Source organism: Hemicordylus capensis, chromosome 3 (genome assembly GCF_027244095.1).
Source record: "Hemicordylus capensis ecotype Gifberg chromosome 3, rHemCap1.1.pri, whole genome shotgun sequence".
Lineage (NCBI taxonomy): Eukaryota > Metazoa > Chordata > Lepidosauria > Squamata > Cordylidae > Hemicordylus > Hemicordylus capensis.
In genome coordinates, this window is record NC_069659.1 from 5,962,773 (window position 1) to 5,978,638 (window position 15,866).

Sequence of the window (15,866 nt, forward strand, 5' to 3'; positions counted from 1 at the left end):
TCACAATGCAGGAAGTGTGGAAGCACACTTCCGCGATACGGCATGACCCCGTTGCAGGGTCCAATCTGTACCTTTTAATAAATAGCAGTGGATGCACATTTCCCCAGACAGACCATGTGACATTTCCAGTGCTGGAAAATGTGACCTCCCAGTAGCTGGAGTCCACCTTCAGGGAAAGGCACCTGAACTGTGTGCGCATTTGCTGTGGAAGAAACACATGTTTCGGAAAGACCCTTAGTTATGCGGTAGAGTGACATGTTCTCATAACAAGGCCTGTTTCAAGATGGCTCAGAGAGACTTAATTCCTTTCCCCCACAATAGGCAGCAGAAGCACAGCCTTGCCTTCCTGCTGCTCTTTCATTATGGAGATCTCAAAAAGCTTTGCCAGCAGTAGAGGCCACACCAGGGGCAGGCAGGCAGGCACATTCTAACGGCTGTCTCAGTGGAAATGTCTTCCATTGCGCAGGCCACGGGTCCATGTTCTCAGAACCACCTGCTCTGTCTCGGTCTGTCTTCTGTGTCTTGCCGCACTGTCTTCCTTCCTCCCACCACCAGAAAGCTGCCCAAGGCAAATAGCCAGACCACTGAGTGAGTGAGCGAGTGTGTAAAGAGTTGGAAGAAGGGAGCCCTAGTAGCACATAGAAAGCTGCTTTGCAACTGTGCTGCAAGGCTGTCTGGCTTGTTGCAGAAGAGAAAGAGAGCAGTGCAGCTGTTACCTTGCATCTGGAAGGTCCATTTTCCCTCCCCTCTTTCAAGCAGACCATCATTCAGGTGACAGTGGAGAAAGATGGGAGAAGAGCGGCCGGGGGGAGCAAATGTGTGAGGGCAGGAGAGGTCTTGACCATGTCAGCTTTGTGGCCTCAACAAAAGGGCCACCTCATGACAAGTTACCCCAGACCTGGCCATGACATCTGCAAGTATTCATTTGCTCATGTAAAGCTCCTTTATGCAAACCCTTGGCCCATCCAGCCCACTCTTGTGAACTCTGACTGCCTGGTAGCATCTCTCCAAGATTTTGTTCAGAGATCTTTTGCATCTTACTTCCAGCTAGGCTGTAAATAGAGATGCCGAAGAGTGAATCAACAACACATATGAAGACCGTTTTGCCTACAAATGGTGTGCTCTGCTACTGAGTTATGGCCCTCTCTTCTTCAGATGGATTGACACCATCACACTTTCCGTTTTGCTCTCCTTCTCTGTGTTCCCAAAGAGCATGGCGACTTTCCATATGAGATTTTAATGGCTGTGGTGATTATGGGAAAGGATGAGAGCTCCGTGTAAGAGTGCCTGATTTGCATGCAGAAGTTCCCAGGTTCACTCCCTGGCAGCATTTCCATGTAGAGCTTGGAAAGACCCCCGTCTGTAAGTCTTGGTCAGTGCAGTCATTGCTGAGCTAGATGGATGAAGGGCCTGATTCAGTATAAGGCAGTTTCGCATGTAACCTATGGACTTGTAGAAGTTACAGTTCAGCTGGAAATGGCTTTCCACAAAGAAATACTGATTTCATCAGCTCCCTTGTAGTGTGAACTCTGGCTCTGAGTAAGCAGGAGAGAAGTGTAAAGAAGAAAGGAGAGTTCTGGAAACCATCGTGACGGAGGACAGAACCACTGCAAAGCAGATAATTGGGGGTGTTGAATTCATTGATACACACCCCTTCCTTAGCCTCATACACATGTTGTGTTTGACACTTGTACAATGAGTGTACAGTTATGTTGAACCCAGGCACAGCAGCCCATTTGCTGTCTGTATCATGCATTTAAGAGTCCAGGACCCTGGTTCGCTTTAAAAATGAACCCAGGTACAGTCATTCACACACAAACATGTACGAGTGTACAGATATCTATGCACTCGTACAACATAGTGTCTGAATGGGGCTCTTGTCTTTGCGTATCTGCTTACAAATGTTCTGGACCCCAGCACTCCTAGATCACCATGAAATACAATTGCTCCACAGTGCTTTAGACACTCGTATCCTATACAGCTAGGTACAGCAGACATACATTCATTCTTTGCCATCGATTCCAGAGACGGCTGCTGATACACTCCCCCTTCTAGGTAGAATCCAGTTATTTCAGGTCAGGGTTGTCGTGCCGGCTTCACACAAGACAGTCCCTTTTCTGCAGCAGCATTGTCCCCACAGCAAAGGGGATGATACGGCAGCCCTCTCATCCCATTGCTTCCATCCCTCCCAAGTGCTTCTGAGAGCTGAAAGTGTGTTTTAAAAGAAAATGGGTACTGCCGCTTCATTGTGATTGCCACCCCACTGTTTGTTCCCTTGGTAACACCTTCTCTTCTGTCTTCACTCAAGCGACACTTCTGATGAAACAGGCCTGGCCTCAGACATCGTCCTCTTGTGCCACTGAGGGTACCTTTCACCTCCCAGTGGACACTGGGACCGAGAGCAGAACCTACCAAGCTTCAGCAGCAGCATTCAGTAAATAGAACTTTACTTCTGGGGTTATTATGGGTTGTTTTGCCTCTCCCTCCCCTCCCCCTCCCCTCTCCCCTCCCTCTTTCTCCCTCTTTCACTTGCTCTCTGTTTTGATTTGGGAGGGGGTTGTATTGCCTGCTTTGTCTTCATGATTTTCGTTAGGATTCCCTTTAGCAATAAGTGGCAGCAATAATATTGAGGACAGTCGTGGTATTTTTAAACGGGCCACTCTCTACTGGGAGTATTGTGGCTCTTGTCCTTTGGAAGGAATGTGAGTGGAGTACGCTCTGTGCAGAAGCCTCCTTCATTTCAGTGGGCTTTTCCCGAGACACGTTGCTAGCAAAATAGTGCCCATCAGCAAGGAAGCTGGTCTCTGGGACAGAAATGGCTGGGCGGCATCCTTCCATCTGCACTGTCTGGGTGGGTGTCCTCTCTCTTTGGGTGATGCATGCTACCGAAATTGCAGAGATGTGGTCACTGTAGCTGTAATGTGTTATAGTAAAATTGCCTCACATTGTTCCCCACTGAACCAGCTGGCTAAGGATCTTCAGGGTTGCACAGGTGCCGTGCAAGACCCAGAGCCTTTCTACGCAACAAGGTGGCCCTGTGGTAGCAAGCATGAATTTGTCCCCTTTGCTAAACGGGGCCACCCTGGTTTGCATTTGAATGGGACACGTGTGAGCACTGGAAGATATTCCCTTTAGGGGATTGGGCCACTTTGGGAAGAGCACCCTTACACCTGCATGCAGAAGGTTCCAAGTTCCCTCCCTGACGTCTCCAGAGAGGACTGAGAGAGACTCTTGCCTGTAATCTCAGAGAAGCTACTGCCAGTCTTTGTAGACCACACGTGCTCAACTTTGGCAACCCAATTTTTGGACTACAGCTCCTTTTTTAGATTGTGAGTCCTTTAGGGGCAAGGAGACATCTTATTTATGTATTTTTTATTTTTATTTTATTTTATTTTTATAAACTGCTTTGAGAGTTTTGTTGAAGAGTGGTATATAAATATCAGTAGTATAATCCCCAGCCACAGTGGCCAATAGCCAGGGATCATGGGAGTTTTAGGCCAGCATCTGCAGGAGGGCCAAAGTTGAACAGGCCTGGTGTAGACAATACTGAGCTAGATGGGCCAAGGATCTGCCTCTGTAGAAGGCAGCTTCCTGTGTTCCTAAAGTGGCAGAATTCTGCACTTTCCCCCATTCAGACTCTGCAGAAGGAAGTCACATGGTAATACTTTCCCCATGTAAATACTCCCTGCATGCAGTAAACCAGCACATCAGGGACAGGTCTACACTAAACCTTGATCTCAGAAATGCTAGTTTATGCCATGCAAGGAGCTTTTTAGCGGGGGGGGGGACTCCGGAATGTGCAGTCCGGTATTCAACCCCTCATTCTGTGTACTGTGTAAAACCGCTCCCAATCCATGTAGAGCCATGTGTCAAGAAACCGAGAATAGTTAGCCTACACTGCTATTCTAATGATGTGTTTTGCAGAAACACCTTTGGGCTGACTTGTGCTAATTGAAAAAAAGAAAGAAATTGGGTATGAGCAATAGCAAGCTTCTAGTTTAGAAAGGAACCCCCCCGATCATTTGTCCATTTACGATATTTGTGTCGTGCCCTCTGTCCAGGAAGCTCAGAGGTCTGTGTGTACATAAGATCCTCCCATTTCATCTGCAACACTCACCTGATGTGGCCCTGAACTCCATCCAAAGGCTGGCTGTAGCATTTTGCACCAGCTGAAGCTCCACTGGGTGTGTGAAGTCTTTGGGTTTGGTAGCTGCTTGAAAAGCCAGCCACATGGACGCCGCCCCGTGTGCCAGGCAGTTCATGTGGAGCCTGCTTCCCATACGCTGGGCTGACTTGGATCATGCACCTTGACACTTCTGCATGATCTCTGCCCCTCTGACTGCACACACGAACTGAGCTCCCTAGCCATTTTCCCGGTATGAGGTGCAAATGGGCTGTAAACCCCTCTGGGCTCAGGTTCATCATTATGGTGCCTTCAAAGTTACCTACTTTCCAAAAAGCAGGTGCACGACAACTGGCTGTCCTCTTTGAAAGGTATGCACTCACCCACCACTAGTCCACTTCTGCTGGGTTTCTAGGGTGTGGGTTGTCCAAGCAGAGGGGCGATTCTTCCTCTGAAGGGTGGGCCTTGTGACTGCCGGGTGCGTTGCTGAGGAGAGGATATTGCTGGGAACGCTTGGCCTCTGTGAGAGACCGGCTTTCACTGCAACTGCTGTGCTAAATTGGTACAGCTGTGAAGCACCCCTTGGAGCTAAATGGGCAGTAAAATGGGAGACAGCATTTGCTACTGCCCTGGATTCAGATCCCAGCACGTCTCTCTCTGATGGGAACCCTATGGTACTTGATATGCTGACAGGTCCAGCATGGATCCATGCCTTTAGTGAGGCTTGCTCATTACGGCTGCCAGATCATAGTAGCCTAGGAGCTAGAGGTAGAGATGGCATACTGAGGTCTTTTTAAGTACTACTTGAACATTCCTGTGAATCTAGTCAGTTTAAACTGGCCTATACCCAGGTGGTTTGACTTGGTTTGGTTCAGATGCAGTCTTAGGTCCCCCACCCCACCCCACCCCACCGCCTGCAAGGTGACCCTGCCATAGCTTTGTCTAGAGTGCCACTGTTTGCCCTGTCAAGGCGAGGCAGTGGTAGCTTTCTGTCCTGTGTGTCTGCAAGGAGCAAGTCATTCTTGCTTCTAAGAGGAGTGGGACAGATGCAGCCCTTCTGTCCATAATGCAAATAGACCTGCAGGGAGGAGAGCCGATGTAGGGACAAAGCTGCCTGAAACAGTCCCGTGACACGAAGGTGACCTTTGGCGACACACGGCGACCGTCTGAGTGTCCACAAAGGAGTTCAGAAGTCTCCCTTCCCCGCCTCCTGTTACTTTGGACTCTTGTACAGCAGCAGGGGAGGGTGCTTGAAATTGAGGTTTTTGCTAATTGCAGGCCGAGGGAGAAAACTAGGCAGGTATGATGCCGAGGAGGCTCGAGGGTGCTTTGCTTACGGGATAAGGCAAATAAGTGAGTGGTTCTGCTTGCCGTCTTGTTCTGCCAAAGCTGTGTGGCTGGAATCCTAAATGTCAGACTTTTAAAAAACTGCACCGAGTCTGCTGCCTACCAGGCCTGCATCCTCAGAGAAACGAGGGGTGACATGTGGGCTTACTCTCCCCACCCCAAAAGTCATTTAGATGCCTTTGGTAGGTGGTTATGCTCACATCTGAGTCATGCCGAGTGACTGTGCTGTAAACCCGTCTTGCAGTATTCCTGCTCTCTCCTTGCGGTCTGCGTGGCATGGGTTGATCTTGGGAAAGCAGGCTGGTGAGGGGGTGCTTTGGGCTTCAGCTGCAGAAGCCTGCAGAGTTCGCTTGGCACTGGGACTAGGAGCAGAGGGTTATTCAGGGTGGCAGCTGGGAACCCCGTAGACTCGAGCCCATTGCAGGGGACGCCACATCTTGTTAGTTGGACAGTAATGCAAAGGCAGGTAGAGGTGCTCGCCACAAGAAATTGGCTTTGACATGGCTTCATCCAGGCACAGTGAGCTGTTTTATAGCAAGTCAGGCAGAGGGAGGCTAGCTTCAGTTTCACTCTCAGATACTGACCTGTGGGAGAGATTTCAAGGGGAAGGAGCCACCTTTTGAGCCAGGCACTCCTTGGCTGGGTGAGCTCTTTGTGTGGGTTTTCTGGATCCTCCTGCTGTCATCTTTCAGTGGGAAGGTGGAGGGTTTTTTTGAAGGCATTTGGTTCTGTGTTGTCAGCTGGGGCCAGGAGCCTTTCCGCTTGGGCTGTCCTCTGAGGCTCTGATGCAGGTGGACAGTCTGCAGAAGGCTGGGAAGCCTGGAATGCTTCTCCCTCTCCCTTCTGCTGGCTTTGCAGCCCAGAGGAAGGGAAGTGATTCTTAGGAAATCCCAAGACTGGGGTGGGGTGGGGTGGCTTTTAAGACCATCATCCGTTGACAAGCCCTCTGCAGTTGGTGTTGCTGACAAGGGGTTGGATGGGGGGGGGGCGTTCACATGATCAGTTCACCTGACGTGCCAATTCCTGCACTTGATTCAGTGTCCTCAAAGGCAAAAGTGAGGTGAGCCGAAGGAGAGTTCTTAACCGCTAACAGCATCAGAGGCTATTGGCTCGCCCCTCTTTCGTCCTGAATACTCAAAATAATCCTAACAATAGCAGGTGGAGGGAGTTCACAGTTCTGTAGAAGTGACCTGATAGTGATTTGGCAAAACAGAGTGGTTGAAACACTCTGGAATTCCCTGTTAGTATTTAATGTCCTTGCACATCGGTGGCACGGTATACAACATGTAACTTGTCCACTGGAAATTAGCAACCCTGGGATGGTGGGCTTGACTCCTGGTTGTGGGTAAACGAGTTCTCTCCATCTCCTTCATATCCTGCTCTGTGAGCACCTCCATCACAGCCTCCCAAAGGCATTTTGGCTCCTAAGGCATTTATTTGTAGAGAAACCCAAAGTTAATTTCATTTAAAGTGAACATTAACTTTAGATGGTAGTGTTACGTAACAGGCCACAATTGATGCTCCTTAATGGTACCCAAAGTGTTGCTCATTAAACCTCATGATAGGTTCATCCCTACTGCCTCGAACCCTGGAGGCAGAAATCTGTTCTACATTCATAGTTAGAAAACTATTCCAGACCCTTCCCAGAGTCTCTCTTTGTTTTGCCCCCACCCTGGGGCTGATTCACTTTCAGGCCTTGAGCTTGCTACTTGGAGAAGGAACAGCTCCATCTGTGCTCAGTCACAAACATACTGAGGAAGGATCCGTTGCTTCTCAGGTTAGCGGTGTGTATCTGAATTGGGGATAGAATCCCTACGGCTCAGAAACAGACTAGGAGGGACCCAAGGAAACATGCAGGGGTGTAGCTATAATTGAGCAGATGGGTTCAAAGAACCCGAGCCCCCCAGCTCCTGAGGGCCCCCAAGCTCCACCCCTCCCTCTTTTCTTCATGAGCTCCCTCACTCTGATGGGCCACCAAGGAGAAAGGTGGACACGGGCCCCCTCTCCCCTAGGTCCACCTCTGCAAACATGGGACTGGTTCTGTGAGTCAGGGGACTTCAGACTTGGTTTTTCCAAGCCACTCACTGCTCCCCCTGCACTGGCTGGCAAACTGCATTTGAAATGAAGGGAATTTTCAAAAGCAGGGTGTGTGATACGAGTTGGGTCAGAGATTGCACTGCTCTAGCACAAGCCCCTTCCATGAGCCTAAGCAGCTCTTGGGATCCCAGCCAGTCGCAGTACAGGTGGAGAGCTGGTCTTGGGGTAGCAAACATGCATTGTCCCCGTTGCTAAGCAGGGCCCACCCTGGTTTGCATTTGGATGGGCATCTACCGGATACTCCCCTTAGGGATGGGGCCATCGCTCTGTGGCTGAGCATCTGCTCTTTGCCTGCAGAAGGTCCCTGATGGAGTCCCTGGCAGCATCTCCAGGAAGGGCTGGGAAAGACTCTTGCCTAGAACCTTGGAGAGCCGCTGCCAGTCAGTGTAGACAATACTGAACTAGACGGACCAAGGGTCTGACTCTGTATAGGACAACTTCCTGTGTTCCTGTGAGGAGAAGCAGTAACTGCATTCACTGTGTCAAGAACTGAGAATGTTCAGTATCCAAATACTCCACTTGGATTACATGTGGCGCTGCACAAAACTCCACTGAGAATCTAGTAATCACTGATGCATCAGCGTGTACAGGATCAGACCTTTGTTCATCTCGGTGCATACGGTGGTGATAGTTGGCAGTAGCATTTGCTTTTGATTCCTCAGTGGTGGTTGCCTGGTGTGTTAATTATGCAATTGATGGCACACATGACGACAGATGCTTTATGAAATACCTATGTTTTGAAAGAGCCCACACAGCTCATTCCAAGATGTTAATAGCACTTTTCTGACAATGCACAACAGTGCTTGAGAAATGATGCCTGTGTTCATGGCAGCAGGAGTAATCCAGCCAGAGAGACTTCTGTAATTCCTCTAGTGGCCAAAATCTCAAAAATCAGGTTGTTAACACAGGTGGCCTTTGTTATTTGTGGGGGTTCCGTTCTTGCCAATAGGCATGAATAGGCAGAAACCGCAAATAACAAAACCTTACCCCTAACCTCTAGGAGTTAGGTTCCTACACACACACAAAAGGCTAAGAACAGAGTCGGGGGGAGCATAAATAAGAGAAATAAAGTACTCTACCTTGCTCTCCAGGTCTCTAGCAATGCCTCCCTAAACTCCCAATTCCTCCCATTTTCACAAAATCATGGGAATTTTTTTTTTTTTAAGAGCCACAAAATGGCTCTGCACTGTAAAATTGCCGCTGGAAATTACATCGGAAGTCATTTCTGGTTATTTCTGACCACTCGAAACCGTGAATAGGCAAATTTTAGCCTATTTTAATACTGCAGATAAACCAACTGGGTCTCTCAGACCCATCTGTGGATATGCAAAACAGCAGTTGTTGAAACTGCCGATAATGAGGGCCACCTGACTCTGAGGTCAATGAGAGGGAATGCAGTGATGTGCCTCTTGGAGAGAGTAACTAGATTTGCCTTCTGTTTCCTGTTGTTCTGTGTTCTTTAGTGTCAGTATCAGTTTTTCGGGGGATTTTTAAGTTGGCACAATTGAACGCATCACACACAAGAACTGGCTTCCTTCCTTGCCACTTGGGAAGAAAGAGCCGCACAGCTCCCTGGAGCGTCTCTGATTTGGGGCACTTTTTCAAGTTAATTTAGCATTTGTTCGCTAGCACTTTCCAATGAAACGTCCTTTTGTGCTAATTCACAAGCCACTAAACAGCAGTAAATAGGTGGATATGGTGAGATTCTAAGTGACTGTGAATACAGATGGTAACTGTATGTGCTCTTACCATCCCCTGCTAACTGAGCAAAGAGGCCCCTTTTTAAAGTGGTGATCCTCTTTATCAAGCAGGGGGAGAGCAACTGGCCCTATCCATCTCCAACACAGCATACCTCCAGTGGCTGTTGCTGGTGTCTGTCTTATGTTTCTTTGGATTGTGAGCCCTTTGGGGACAGGGAGCCATCTTTATTGATTTATTCCTCTGTAAACCGCTTTGGGAACTTTTGTTGAAAAGTGGTATATAAATACCTGTCGTATTCATATGCTTCCCCCTGCCCTCCCCAGTTTCTTCTAAACTATCAGTCCAAGTGTTTGATTCTTGCCCCCGCCCCCCGGTAAAACCTTTGGGCACAACTCCTTAATTCATTTACCTAAGTTCATTTGCCTAACTAAACCTAATGTAACTGAAATGAAGACACATTCTGTTACTTCGCCTCAGTTTCCCTTCTTTACTTCTGTTTTCTCCTTTGTGTCATTCTAGATTCTTCTCTCCCACCCCCACACACCCTGCACACACTTAGCATCCTCTGTAAACTTGTCGCTTTTGTGGATGGTGTAAGATTAATAATCATAATAATAGTTACCCCTCTAGAGGGGTATACATCTGGAGAATTACTCCAGAGTATCAAGTGTGATCTGTTGTGTCCCCTCCATTATATCCAGAAATGCATATAATAGGATACAGATAAATAGCATACAGATAAATGATAGGTGAAAACCCTTGGGGCCACATCTGCTATCTCCTTTCTACTTAATTGCTCGTCTTTATATGTTGCCCGGATACTACGCCTGCAGCGGTATTTTTATTAACAGCAAATCTGCCAGAGATGAGGCTTGGTTACCTTCTGCTCTGTCCCCTTTCTCTTGTGGTATAAGCACAACAGATGGGCTAGCGAGTCTGTGTGATGAGCAGACTTCATGCATCTCCTGCTGCCCGTTTCTTTATGGTGTCAGGGTTGAGAGGGCTAGGAGGCTGGCGCAGGTACAGGTAGAGTCTGGTCCAGGTGGCAACACAAGGCATGCTGGGAACCAGCTGAGGCCTTGGCATGGGGCTTTCTCCTCTTCCCAGTTCAGCACTTCAGTTCCAGGCTGGAAGCTTAGAAGAATGTATCTCCCCCACACTGGTGGCGGGAGGCCAGTGGCAGCCCATGTCCAGCTGCCGCCACCTTCTCGCCCCGCCCCCGCGTCTGACGTCAGACACGGGGCGCGTGGTCTAGCTCCTGAACAGGGCCACGGGGCCCTGTTCAGGAGCTAATCCATGCCCCTGCATCTGTGGGGTCCCTGAGGGGTGGCGGCCGAACTCAGGCGTGAAGTGGGGTCCCTGAGGGGTGGCGGCCCAGGTTCTTTGAACACGGGCGCCCAATGGTGGCTATGCCCCTGCCCCCCAAGGAGGTGCAAGTGGAGGCAAGTGGCTTCCCCTCCTCAAGGGCATTACACATGGGTTCCAGGGAGGTCTCTTTTGTGCTTGCTTTCTGATGTGCGAGAGGATGGGGAGTAGAGCTGGCTGGGCTTGGCACTTTGGTGTACTTTGACACACGGTTGAGGGCATCTGATCCTCCTTTTAGAAGCACGGCTGCTATAGGTAATTAGACAGTTAGTGGAGGTTTTGTTCTGAAAGATAGTGCCTAAGAAAATAGTAAAAAGGCCACAGTCTGCGTAGGAACTACTTCTGCATAGCCCCCACTGCTGTAGGAACGGGAGTTGTGCAGTGACAGGTGTACACCCAGTTCTGTCCCATATGAACTCATGAAGACATCGTATCCTGAGTCCGGCCACTGGTCTGTCTAGTACAGCATCTCTAGTCTAGCTGGCTTTCCTTTTAACTGCTGGAGATGCCAGGACTGCAAAGCATGTGCTCTACCCCTGAGCTATGAACCCTCCCAGTCCCACTGCCTGAGATCATTTGAATGCAGGAAGCTGCCCGACCTTTAGTCCAGCTCGGAGGTGCTCCTACCCCGGGACTTTGGGGCCGAAGTCCAGGGCCTCCGCATCCCCTGGGGCCCCCCAAATCCTCGTTGGTCTGTCTTGGGTGGTGTGGTTTGTACCCTCAAGAACCTACGTGCTAAAAAATGATGCTTAACTTGCAGTGGGGGGTGGGGCTCCAAAGGCCTTTCAGTCCAAGCTCCAGAATTGTCCAGGTGTGCCTCTGGTCCATCTAGCTCAATATTGTCTACACCAGTGTTTCTCAGTGTTTTTGGAGTCATGGACTGGTACATTATTGTACCAGTTTCCCAGACCAGCAGTTAGCAAGGGGGTTGCCCCCCTCCCCCAGGCACCCCCCCAAAAACAATTTTGGGCAGCTCTCCAGAGCTCATTTCCAAGCAGTCCACACTGCTGGAAGCAAAATGAACATTATCCATCAGGGAAGGCTGCCTGGAAATGAACTCTGAAGAGCTCCTGTCGGCCCCTGCTGGACTGAATTTTCTTTTTCTTTTTTCTTTTTTTTGCGGGGGTGATTTTTATTAGTGATGCCTCACGGACCGATACCAAACACCTTGCAGAGCGGCAGCAGTCCGTGGACCAATGGTTGAGAAACACTCGTCTACACTGACTGGCCACAGCTCTCCAGAGTTTTAGACAGGGGTCTTAGCCCAGCCCTACGTGAAGATACCGGAGAGTGAACCCAGGACCTCTTGAATGCAAAACATACGCCCTACCACTGAATTGAGGGCCAGCCCCATTCAATGGCCTGCTCCTATTCACTTCAGCATGCAGGGCGGGTTCCCAGTCAATCATGCCCAAAGCCTGGGGTGTGTGCAAATGACTGTCTGGCATCTGCTGAATGTTCTGAGGGCTTACGTGAGACATGGAATTACTTTTTTTCCTTGTTCTGATGAAGCCCGAAACAAACTAGGTAGATGATCACAACCACTTAATCTTTTGCCTTGATAGGCCTTGTTTCTTGTTACTCAACAGGGTACACTGCTGGAACTCCCTACAAAGTCCCTCCTACGCAGAGTAACAATGCACCTCCTCCATACTCTCCATCTCCAAACCCTTACCAAACTGCTATGTACCCCATCCGAAGTGCCTATCCACAGCAGAACCTGTATGCCCAGGTGTGTATAATTGTGTTTTGTTTTGTTCTGTTTATGTATATGATTTTATGACTTGCCTTCCTGCATAGGATGCCCACAGCAATTTTCAGTAAAAACAGATAAAAAGCAGTAAAAATGCATATGCAAAGCAACCACATGAATGGCACAAAGCTACTGAACAAAGCCAGTAGCTAAAAAGACACATTTGTTGTTAAAGCACCAGAAAATAAAAAGGAAAGAAAATTGAATTCAGTTAGAAAAATCAAGTTTTAACAGCCTACCTGAAACTCAGCAAAGAGGTGGTGTAGTAGGTGTCCCTAGAGAGATTTCTCCAAAACAGCAGCACCATGACCAAGAAGGAAGTTAGAACTAGGCTCCTCCAAAGATCTCAAAGAGCGGGCACCTCATATGGGGAGAGGGGAACACCCTGGCTAGCCAACAGCTGGATCCCAAGGGCCCTGTAACTTCCATGAGAGCTTTCTTTCTTTTATGCCACTGTACTTTTCTAGTTCACTTAGGGGCGCTAGGCAGGCAGAAACAGTTGTCCAAACGAAGTGTGTCAATAGAGGTTGATTCAATAACACAGTTCCGTGTGTGTGTGTGTGTGTGTGTGTGTGTGTGTGTAATGAATTCAAGTGGTCTGTTCTCTGCTTGTCTGCAAAACTGTGTTCGCCGATTGTTTATTGGCTCCAAATGGATATCCTGCCACTTCCATCTCAATAAATTCCAAGGTGACTAGCAGCATAATAAAAACACATGCACAGCAATAACATAAATAAAAATACACTTCGAGCTATGGGGTGGAAATTTTTCTTCAGAAAACAGACGTTTTTGCAGAAAACGTTCTCATGGTGTCCCCAGGTGTTGTAAGATTACAGTGATGAGTGTTGCCGTACAACAACATCTGGGGACTGAAGTTTGAATCCCTCTGCCCCAACATCTCTTTCTGGAATCTACCTACCAAGTAGAAGCAGAATCACGGCAGCCTAGCCTCAACTCCCAGCCTAGACAGAAGGTTGCCATGGTTAATGGGGTCAAAAGCTGCTCGGAACTCAAGGAGAATTGAGTTCAAATGCAACTTCCAGGATTGCACTCTCCCCTGCAGCTTCTAATGTAGACTGTCCACCAGCACAAATTTATGATAGCTACTTCTGTTATTGTTATTTTCTGAAGTGAAGAAAAGGAGACCAGAAGGTTAATAGGTGCCAAAATAGAAGAAAAAGTGCAAAAGAGTGCCTAAAATTTTCTGAAGTGCTTAAAACGGCCAATTCTTGTACAAAAATTACAAGTAGCGATAGAAAAACAACTAAATTATGTCAGACTGAATGAGTAAAATGGCTTGAAGTCTATGTGGCGGTCAGTATTGTTGCCATTGCTGAATGCTCCAAACAGAACTCTGATGAAATGTGGTTGTTTCCTCCTCTCCCCCCACCCCCACCCCTTCCAGGGAGCATATTACACACAGCCTGTGTATGCGGCACAGCCTCACGTCATCCATCACACCACCGTGGTCCAGCCAAACAGCATCCCGTCTGCTATTTATCCCGCCCCTGTGGCTGCCCCCAGGACAAACGGTGTGACCATGGGAATGGTTGCTGGGACCACCATGGCAATGTCAGCAGGTGAGAATTAAAGGGAAAGCATTTATCTGTCATTACGATACAGTGCTTACGATACAGCTTGCCATAAACCCTGGAATAGACTTGAATAGAATTCATTTGAGAATTCTTAAACTTGGTTGCAGAGCTGTGTGTCTTGTGCTGCAGTTCCCTAGGAGTACAGATAGCACTGTGCACAGAGGTGAATGTCAGCATCGGGTCTGACCCCACAAATGTCCGCTTGGGGTCCTTTGGACCCTTCTCAATTTTGGGGTCAGGATTGGGTTCAGGGTTGGAGAACCTTTAGGAAAGTTGGAGAGGAGAGCTGGTCTTGTGGTAGCAAGCATGACCTGTCCCCATAGCTAAGCAGGGTCTGCCCTGGTTGCATCTGAATGAGAGACTTGATGTGTGAGCATTGCAAGATATTCCCCTCAGGGGATGAAGCCACTCCGGGAAGAGCAGAAGGTTTCAAGTTCCCTCAAGTTTCCTTCCTGGCTTCTCCAAGATAGGGCTGAGAGAGATTTCTGCCTGCAACCTTGGAGAAGCCACTGCCAGTCTGTGAAGACAATACTGAACTAGATAGACCAATGGTCTGACTCAGTATATAGCAGTTTCCTATGTTCCTATGTTTTAAAAGTAACGGCGGATACTCAGTGAACCTGGAAGTAAAGTGCAGGGGTAGTGTTAGAATTGTACGAGAAACCCAGAAATCTGCTGCTGCTTGTTTGTGAGTTAATAGTCTAAAAAAACGTTTTAAAACTTTTTTTAAAAATTGAGATATGCGTGGGCAGGAAGACAGGCAGTAGAGTGATGGGATTTTCCCTCAGCCACAATTACTTAATTTTTTTGTTTTTGTTTTAAGGCAGACTTTCATCCCCATTTGGAGATTCGGAAAGCTCTGAGTTTTTCTGACACGGGTCAGAGCACAGGTGCTCTTACCCCTGGACTTCGGGCCAATGTCCAGGGCCTCCACACCCCCTGGGGGCTCCCAAATCATCTTTAGTCTGTCCTGGGTGGTCGGGGGACCCCTTGGTTCTGAACTTAGTGTGGGCATGTTCCTGACGTGAGCTTGAGGTGCCAGGATGCAACATTCTTCTGTGTCTCCATCCATTCTGATTCCCGCTTCCTCTTGCAGGCACTCTGTTGACTACCCCTCAACACACTGCAGTTGGAGCACATCCAGTCTCAGTGCCAACATATAGGGCTCAAGGGACCCCTACCTACAGCTACGTACCTCCACATTGGTAATCCCATTGGCCAATCCACGTAAGTGGCAGGAAATATCTGCTGGGGGTGGGACATGGGAACTCCATTGGGGAAGTGCTTTATAGACAGAGTGCCCTTGATTGCACCCCTAGCACAAGGTTTCAGACCTCGTCCTACAGGGCAGCTACAGGGCATCTGCCTCAAAGGCAAGCAAGGCAGAGTGTTCAAAATGCAATATGCACTTGTGCCCTTTGAAGAGATCAAAAAGGGAAAGTAGGGAGGCAGCTGTAATTGGGTTCATAACTGTAAGGTTGTTACCAGGGGCGTAGCAAGGTTGGAGTGGGCCCAGAGAGAAGATTTTAAAATGCCCCCCCTCACTGAAGCTCAGCTCATGAAGTAAAGAAATCTTAAATGAGGCTAGATAGATAGATAGATAGATAGATAGATAGATAGATAGATAGATAGATAGAAAGAAAACACCTGTGTGCCACAATAGAACATCATCCTAAATTATTTTTTTAAAGGTTTTGTAAATTGTGGACAATGCAAGTCATGTAATGGTACTAGAGAAAGACCTGCTGTTCTGGTAGCTCCAGGTCTTCACACTCACATTAAATTCGGAGCATAAATAAAACTGAAGGAAGTCCGGGCAGGTGCGTGGCTGGGGGAGTCAGTCAGGTGACTTGCCTCTGGGGGGGCCCCCAAGGCAGCGGGCCCC

At 48.5% G+C, this 15,866-nt stretch overlaps 1 protein-coding gene across 6 annotated transcripts in view; it reads left to right on the forward strand.

The window, feature by feature from the left end:
• The window catches only part of FAM168A (family with sequence similarity 168 member A), a 222,317-nt gene that overhangs the window by 196,676 nt on the left and 9,775 nt on the right, over positions 1-15,866 (forward strand). For 4 of the 6 annotated variants that reach the window (XM_053305961.1, XM_053305959.1, XM_053305962.1 and 1 more), the window contains exons 5-8: positions 2,309-2,434; positions 12,199-12,365; positions 13,792-13,966; positions 15,078-15,208. In XM_053305961.1, the coding sequence (XP_053161936.1) occupies positions 2,309-2,434; positions 12,199-12,365; positions 13,792-13,966; positions 15,078-15,190 (581 nt within the window). In that variant the 3' untranslated portion in view covers positions 15,191-15,208. The remainder of the gene's footprint in view (positions 1-2,308; positions 2,435-12,198; positions 12,366-13,791; positions 13,967-15,077; positions 15,209-15,866) is intronic. The other 2 variants (XM_053305963.1, XM_053305964.1) reach the window with 2 other exon arrangements.